The 9,186-nt window shown below is 34.2% G+C and overlaps 1 protein-coding gene across 14 annotated transcripts in view; it reads left to right on the top strand.

Moving 5' to 3' along the window:
- LOC117171546 (UV radiation resistance-associated gene protein) overlaps window positions 1-9,186 on the top strand; it is a 149,875-nt gene that overhangs the window by 70,208 nt on the left and 70,481 nt on the right. For 8 of the 14 annotated variants that reach the window (XR_004466898.1, XR_004466900.1, XR_004466899.1 and 5 more), the window contains exons 6-7: window positions 4,285-4,452; window positions 4,517-5,428. Coding sequence is in view for 10 of the 14 variants with exons in the window: in XM_033358954.1 (XP_033214845.1) it covers window positions 4,285-4,452; window positions 4,517-5,428 (1,080 nt within the window). In the remaining 4 variants the exon portion in view is untranslated. The remainder of the gene's footprint in view (window positions 1-4,284; window positions 4,453-4,516; window positions 5,429-9,186) is intronic. The other 6 variants (XR_004466897.1, XM_033358963.1, XM_033358958.1 and 3 more) reach the window with 1 other exon arrangement.

The following is a 9,186-nucleotide window of genomic DNA, read 5'->3' as shown; positions in this document are numbered from 1 at the left end:
CACATAATCTAGTAGGTCAATTTGGCCACTATAGTAGCTGGGAGCGGGAAGGGTTCGTAGGACGGATTCTAAACAGAAACAATTTCATCTTTGGTGCATAATCCTCAAAGAATAAAAGTTTGACTGCCGTCAAACAGACTTTTCAAAGCCTCTATCTATTTGTCTTGACAAGATTTCCACATGTTGAAAAATTGCTGGAATCCCTGCTTCCTGCGCTCTCGATACTGCTCTCATAGTAGCAGTTTCTACCCCGGCCAAAAAGATACTAGAGCAATCCCTGGATTTGCTACATCATCATCAGCTGTTTCGATGACAAAAAATGTTATTTCCGCCGTTTGATCTTTTGGGAACCGTTAGAGCAATATCACTGCTTCTGTTGTTTTATCTTCTGATTATCTTTAACAGAGATATTTAGATACTTAAAATGAGCCATTGCGCAAACATTTGCCACAAGTAAGCCACCATCTTACCAAGCAAACTGACACTTCCACCCAAAAACTAGTTTTCTGACAGAAACTTTCCACACAATGAACCGATTCGTATTCCAAAAATTAAATACTATGATGTAGACTCCATGTGAGAACGCACGATGACCCGATAACAAAGTATTTAGACAAAAATTACGGACAGACGCATTGCACGTTTAAACGCACTAGCCAGTTCCAACTCCACATATAAAAATCAATATCTGATATATATTTCTGGAACTACGTTTTCTGGACAGCAATCTCCATTTTTTGAGTACAGCTTACATAGTTGCAAATGGCACAAATCCTCTCCTAACAATTTTTAGGAAACACAAAATGATTGGCCGCGGAGCAGGCGGCCGGGACCATTGCCCTAAATTTTAGCATCAGCAGTGTGGAAAGTGTATTACTCCATCTAGATGCCATACTTCTAAAAGCCGAATTAGAGAAAGCAGAGTTTTAAAAATGCCCGCCAACAACAACTTAACAAAAAAATGCACGTGAAATTTCATAGAAATATAGAAAATCAGTCCTTTGTCGAAGGAGCAAACATTTGCTTTCCTCAAATCATCAGAGCTTAATTCAGGTACAGAGGGTTTCATTATCACATACAAGGACGGTGTAATTTCCACCTTAGTATACCATAACTATATTTTACGTCAAAAAGTTCCCAACCATAGGTGCAGAGTGTGTCAATCACACGCTGAGTACCTATAACACATACTATCGCGGCCCTAAGCATGCTTTATTACCATCTTTGTGGCTCTTGCGGTGTTGACAGTGATCCTTCCTGCCGAAAGCTCCGAGGAAAATAGAATCAATTGTCCAAAACGAGAAGGGCCAAATTTTCTGGAACTACGATTTTCAGACAGCAGTCTCCATTGCACACTGTAGGTCTGACATCGTTCTCCCAGACTTCGATAAGCGAACTATATTCGTGATCGAATTCTTGGCTGCGGCCAATTATAACATCACTGTCGAGGAGTAGGAAAAGGAGAAGAAGTATCAAGACCATAAAAGGGAGCTGCAATGACGGTACCCTAAATATGCGGTTAAAGTAATTGTCCTTCAGATCGGTGCCCTCAGAGATGCGAAACTAATACTAGTTCGTAACCTCGAAGTCATATCCGCATGCCAACGACATGCCGAGACACTTACGAGATGGATGCCTCGTCTCACGACCATGAAATGAGTGGACACAGAGCAAGACGAAATCACGCGAAGCAACCTAAGGTGGACAGCTGTCTGCATCCATCTTGCAAGTACTTTGAAATGTTTTTGGCACGCAGGTATGGCTTTAAGGTTACGAACCAGTGATAGTTTAGCGTCACAATTACTTTAAACAAATATTTTGGGTACATTCGTTGCAGCTCCTTTTTAAGGTCTTGACACATCTCCTATTTTTCCTTCTACTTGACAGGAATAGTGGCCGCTGGTGTCGCCACTTTAATATTGGCTGAAATTTCTGAAGGGTTGTTACTCTATATTTCTCCTTGCCTTAAGAAATTTTGACGAATTAAAAAGAATTTAGTAGGATTGAAATGTTTCCCGAAATTTTAAAGGCGCTCAAGGGATTTAAAACATAACAATGATAATTTTCATCACGTTTTAAAGGTATTCAAGGGATTTTAAAAGAGAGTAAGATTTTTAAAATGTTCTGGATTTCAGGGGATTTTAATAGTTAAGGAGGATTTCAGGTTTTATGAGTTTTCAAAAGTCTGAAGGAATTTTATTGGATTCTAAGGAATTTCAAAAAATGTTATTAAATTTCAATGATTTCACGGGGTTTTAAGGGATTTCGAAGAATATCATAGACGCCAGCCCAGTCTTATGTTAAGTTTAAATGTTACAAATCTTCGATTTTATTTTTCAATTAAAACTATAAAAAAATTGAAAGTTTTGATTAGAAATTTTGTTCTCAAACGTGTTCTTAAATTTGTATACATATGTGAGTGATTACCCAAAATTTAACTATTTTAGACAGTGGCAGTTTTCCCGAGCCTAGGGGAAAAGTTAAAAATGGAGGGAATTCTGGAATCTGCGAAGGTGATAATTGTAAAATAGCATAACGTCTGTATTTTGCTGCTATTAATCCACTGTTATATATTTTGAGCGGCTAAAATCAAATCCAACCAATGTCTCTACAGAGCTTCTCTTTTCCCCTAGTCCAGACGAAAAAGTGGAACATCATAAAGTAGCCTCATGTTTTATGCAAATTACAGTTACGTGCACAGAAAACGATGAATAAATACAAAATATTTTTTCTGAGACTACAGAAAAAATCTGATGCATAGGGGAATTTCTGAGGTCGGATTTGATTTTAGTGGGTAAAAATATATAAAAGTGCAATTATTAGCCGCAAAGTACAGACATTCTGCTATTTTACAATTATCACATTCGCAGACTCCAGAATTTTCTTGATGATCTACTTTTCTCCTAGACTAAAGGAAAATTTTACCGTTGAATCCCAATTCTGAGGTCGGATTCGGATTCAGCGGCTCAAAATACTTAAGGATACACTAGTCTCATACACAGTTGACACAAATTTTGTTGTTTTGGGCCTGTGCTATTATTTAGAATAAACGTTGATAATAATACATTTTCGTGGGACAAGAAAACTTGTTGTGAATCATGAGACACAGACACTCAGATGGAAAATAATCGTGAATCACGCATATTGAGGGTTGTCAAATTTATTTCAAAATATGATATACAGGATTTTTAGCTGGCCGATGTGACTTTTTCGTTAGAGGAGAAATATAGATTTAAAATATTGCTTCAAGAATGAATCAAAACTCTAAAATAATTGTGCATATTGGAGGTGAGCGACAGGTGGAATTAATTGGCTCCTTTAACCTACGTCGAGATATGGAAACTTCTGAGAAGCACTAAGCCTTGATCGAAAAGAAAAAATATTGCATACATTCTAACCATATTATTTATTTTTATTAAATAAGTTTTCGGATTTAAGGTCCTTGAATAAAAAACAAATCTTGATAGTCAAAACTAGATTTCGAAGCAACGTTTCGGACCTGATGTGGTTCCTTTTTTAAACTTTAAATTAAAAAAAATTTATTAATATAAATAAAGTTAAATATTTAAAAACCCAATGATCAACATAGAAAGATTCAGCGACTTCAAGTATAGAACATGTCTGATTTTAAATGGATTCGGTCACTACATACTTTTTATCAAATTGATGCAATCTTTTTTACGATTCATTTGGCACAATTGATGTCATATTTTTAAACAAATTTGACAATTGTCAATATGCGTCATGTTTATTTCGAGTTTAAGTATATGTATCTCATCGTTAACATTCATAAAAAGTTTGCTTGTGTTCTCGTTGACGTGGCGCCCCCAACGGATATTTACTGGTACTTCGTAATCATGTCGCCAATAAAATTTGTCCCACGAAAATATATTCAAATGTCTAAAGAAATTGTAAAATTCTGTTCAAAGATTGTTTTATAACTAAACATTAGTGCTAGGAACGAACAATCCTTTCTTTCGGTATTTACGATAAATTGAGTCCTACTTTCTTCTGCCACGGCGTAAGAATTTGAGGATTTTTCTACTTTAGTCATTAAACTCATATAATAATATTTTTTCTTGAGTACGCATAAAGGTAGAAATATAAAATATACTTTAATAATTTTATGAACGTTAAAACTTAATTTATATTTTGATACATTTTCCAGCTTTTTTCCTTATTTTTATTGAAATTGTCTGTCATTTTGTGATTATATATGGGTCTGGGTGATAACTACTCGTTTTAACGTAGTAAGTAACAAAATTAAATGTTCATTCTTTTCAGATTTCCTTTATTTGCTCGAAGTAAAGACAAATTACACTTTCATTATGCTGTTTATCTCTTGAATAAGAACATTGCACAGCTACGATGGTACTGTGGACTTCCTACGGTGGATTTGCGAGCCACTTTGCCAAACCTCTCCAGTCTAATCAATGCAAGATCAAATGAGCCGTAAGTAGTGCACTTTCGTACTTTCAAACCGAACTTTCAACCTAACTCTCGTTTACATCTTTAGGCTCGACAGTTCAAAACGGACTTTCTCTGTTTCATCTTTGGACGCAGAAATACCTAATAACAAGCTGTTAACGCCTCCGTTAGAGAAAATATTGTTCGAGAAATGCCACAGAACAACTGCATCAATGAGTCAATTGAAAGCGTCGAAAACGACATTAGGCTCTTCTCTCGATCAAGGCCTGGACAAGCCTATTCAATCCCTTAATCTAAATAGCCAGTCGAAACGTATTTGTAAATCTGCAGAAAGTGCCATTGACTATACAACCCTAACTTTACCTAGAGATACGTCTAGTATTAGTAGCAACGAAACTTTGAACGAAACTGTGTTTAAGAATCTAAGGGATAGAAATAGTAGTCACCAAACGTCGTTTTCGAAATTCATGGACGAAGGTTTTATGGAGAACAATATTGAAATTACCATACCAACTTCTGTATCAAAACCAAAGACTAATTCGAATAACGAAGAAAGTTCCACAATGAGACAGAGAAGTTCAAATTCGATTAGTAGCTGTGAAATGGCACTCAGCAACAGTCAGTTCGATGGTGAAGAAAGCTCGAATGGTAATTCGGAAAAGTACAACGATCAACTGGAATATAGTTCTACAAATAAGGAAGATGCGATGAGCCAGTCGTATTCGATTAGTGAGAGTTATCCAGTGGTTTTAAACACCGAGACAGTTAACGCTGTTGTCTGTGAAGAAAAGGATTCGCTTTTGGCAAGTGAAACAAAATGTAACGACTGTTCGGTTTTCTCCAAAGAAATCACTGACTCTACATTGTCTTTAGATGGAATTGTGGAATATACTGAGAGATCAGAGCAAAAGCAAAGAGCCATCTCATTTTGCAGTGATCCTGCCGAAGGTCGAACGTCACCTAAAATCTTCGCAAGGAAAAGATATGATTCGGAATCGAGGTATTTGAAAAGAAAATATTTAATAACTATTTTTTCATATTTCTTATAGAACTATCTATTTAGGTACTTTAAAAATAAGCAATTTAAAGAATTTTTATCTATAAAATTCCAGATTTTGAATCGTGAAACTTTGACTTGCATTCACTTGAAATTTACTTGATAGACTTAACTGAATAGTAAAGAAAACTTAGCAAATAACGGATATATGTAATTCACAGCTAAATCTTCTGTAAATTTGACGCAAATACAAGTCAAAATTTTACTGCGAATCATTAATTGCAGAACTAAATTGGCATTCTCGTGAATCAAATACTGTACGATTCAAAAGCAGAGGCTTCAAACTGTGTAACTTCGAATGAATCATTTCAATATTCGGTGTTTTTTCTTTATTATTAAAAACACAGGAAGTACGATTTTGAATCTTTCATATTGATACGTGAATATGAGTTCAAAAGTCTACAAGCTTCAAATTCGAAATTGTTTAATTTGCAAATTTTAAGGAGGATATTCACTTAAACTAAAATAGGAGCAACGAAAGCATTTTCTTAAATAAGAAAGTTTTTTTTAGAGATATTTAACCTACAATTGTTCATTTATCATTTATATGCTCGTGAGTAAATAAAATTTAAATCCGCAGTAATAGGCAGCCCCTTGGTACTCTGAGTTGAAAATGTACTATGTGTTGACGGTGTCCGTGTTGCGGAGCCAGCTATGCAGTTAGCCTATGATCGTTGCAAATGCATGGCAAAATAATAACGTTGAATTTCATAACACAATAAAAGAAATTTACTGGCAAATGATCGAAATACTGTTAAAGAATGGAAAATCCTATTTTAAGGGACAATATCAAACTGAAGTGTTGGGGCAACGGTGTTACATATAAAGTGTATAGGTATATCTTTTTGTTTTTAACGTTTTTTTCTTTTAAAAATATAATTTTATTTTGAATAATAACTGTAAACAATAGGAATTATTTAATATAATCTAAATAACGTCTCTGCACTTTAGATTATAAAACAATGATATTTTAATATATTTTCAAAATTTCAAGTCTAAAAAATGAACTAAAATTATATATTGTAAAGAAATTTAATTAATTTAAATTAATTCATTTAAAAAATTTAATTTCGGCATAACTCTTTTCATGAAATTTAACTTATGATTTAAGACAAAAAGGGAATTTTTATTATATTTGTTTTTAAATTAATTCTGATCGAAAGGGTTTTATTATAAAAAATAATTCGCAACATAGGAACTAAGTTTTTAAAATAATTTACAAATTGCTATTTTATCCATTTTAAATTTATTTATTCTCTCCTATAAGGGCATTTAGATTTTGAATTGTTGATCATAATTATTTTAATCGAATCAACAGAAAAGAATGATCGATAAATGTTCATTTTCATTTCAAATGATTAAACTATATCTTTGAAAGTATAATTGAGTGACGATATAAATTATTTTACAGTTTTAGATGACTGTAATGTAATAGAATAAAGCTTATCGAGGGTGGAATTTTTATATTTTTATAGTATGTTTTAAAAGTTTTACATTTTTTTAATTTTTTAATTTTCCTACCACGCGCACGATAAGATTTTGGGAAAATTCAAAATTATTCAAAATTATTATTTTTGGGAAAATTCAAAAGTTTTTTAACTTCAATTTTTAAACTATGCCTTAAATTCTTTCTATTTCTTATGGAATTAATTGCAATGAGGATGTTCTCTATCGTTGAGGTCGATTTATTGTGTAATAAATATAGAAGAAGGCGAATAAGTAATTAAAACTGCATTCGAGAGTGCACATAAAGTTTGAATAATAAAATATAATTCTTTAAAATAATCAGGTATTTCTCTTTGTGACTTCACTTCCACTGAATCCAACCGGGGCATACAGAAGGGAACTAAACCGTCTATATAGGGTGTCCCAGACTCAAGTGTCCGGACTTATATGGCTGTACCCTGCCGATGAAAAAGCACTGGAAAAGCACTGGCGAACGGCACTGGGCCCTCAGTGCCGTTTCAGTGACTGTTTGTGCTGATTTTAAGCACCTAAACTGAAAAGTGATGGGACGGCCATATAATGTTCCTATTGTATTCTACACGTACCGGGCGGACAGAGTTATTAACAGTACCTGGCCGCAACCAAACCGACTCCCTTTTTTACAATTTTCTTCAAATTAACACTTTTGTTTAATTCGAATTTTCTCATTATACATATTTATAATTGTAACTTATATACTAATATACTACCTTGAAGTTGAATTAAAAAATATTATCTGTTTTAGCATATCTGAAATAATTTAAACCCGTAGATTCTGAATTTCTAACCTCGTAGATAATTTCAAAATTTTACAAATTTTATATTGATGTACAGAATTCCTGAAAATAAAATCAAGAATATAACGACCAAATTTGGACAACCAGCACAAAATGTTCTCATTGGAATCTGAAAAAAGGAACATTTTCCTCCCCTCCTTTCCCCCTAACAAATAAAATAAAATTATTCATCTTTACTTTGACACAAAAACGAAAAGGAGGAAAGTAATGTAAAGACGAATAATTTTATTTTATTTGTTAGGGGGAAAGGAGGGGAGGAAAATGTTCCTTTTTTCAGATTCCAATGAGAACATTTTGTGCTGGTAGTCCAAATTTGGTTGTTATATTCTTGATTTTATTTTCAGGAATTCTTTACATCAACTTGATTATTGGACGTCAAAAAGGATTCTAAGTTTGATTTTTATCTAATTTAAATATCCTTTTCATTAACACTATAGTATATACCACTAACACACCTTTTTAAATACCTCACAGACTAGATTTACTGGTGGAAAATAGCCTTTTAAAAATTTAAATGGGCACTTGAAGGGTAACTCAGGTATAGAAAACTAGCAGTACGGGTATTGCTGAAGAAAAAGCACTGAATCAGCACAGATCAGAATTATGAGTAAAAAAATAAATTTGGAAACGATTCTACCGTTCAAATGCTGTCGACTGCTACCCGCAGATTTCTATCTTTCGCAAAATCTATATTTGTAGAATTTTCAGAATTCTTGTGATTAGCTATGGGGGCTCGATGATGTAGATTCCAACCATGGAATCCGAATCCAAAGATTTGGTATGGCAATCGTTCTCGACTACCGGCGTTTCGTCCCGGATTCACGTGTGTGGACTCGTCGTGGTTGACCACAAGTGAACCCTACTAGAGACGCCTCGGATTATTTAGTCTTCTGGTCTCCCATACAAACAGCATCCGCGCCAAACGGTGCTGAATTTCTGTGATCAGAATTCAGTACACACTGGCAAGTTGATACTGGGAGAACCTGTAGAACGGTGCATGTTTGCCGTTGCTGTGCTCTAGTGGCTGAGTCTCAACAAAATACTAGTCAGCAGTGCCATCTGTCGGTTCTAAAGATAGATATGAAGGCTAAGAACACTGTTTTGCGCTTATTTGACATTAAAAACTGCATGCGACAACCAGCTGTTTGTAAACAAGTAACGTGCGTGAGTATTCCTCGCTTCTTTTTCGTTTGTACATAATTATTGAAAATATCCACGAATTGCAATAAGGTTATTATTAAAAAGAATTGTCAAAGCAGTTAAAAAAAGTCGTTCCCTCTAGTCCAGTGGTCGGCAAAATTTTTGCTTCATTTTCAGGTATGGTCAGGCACCACCCGACTTAATTTTTTCTACTACTTTTCGGTCTATTCATGTACCTTAGTGTGAGTGAGCTTACTCCAGCAAGGGTCTTTTGTCCAC

Source organism: Belonocnema kinseyi, chromosome 4 (genome assembly GCF_010883055.1).
Source record: "Belonocnema kinseyi isolate 2016_QV_RU_SX_M_011 chromosome 4, B_treatae_v1, whole genome shotgun sequence".
NCBI lineage: Eukaryota > Metazoa > Arthropoda > Insecta > Hymenoptera > Cynipidae > Belonocnema > Belonocnema kinseyi.
This window is presented reverse-complemented; position numbering and strand designations above follow the sequence as displayed.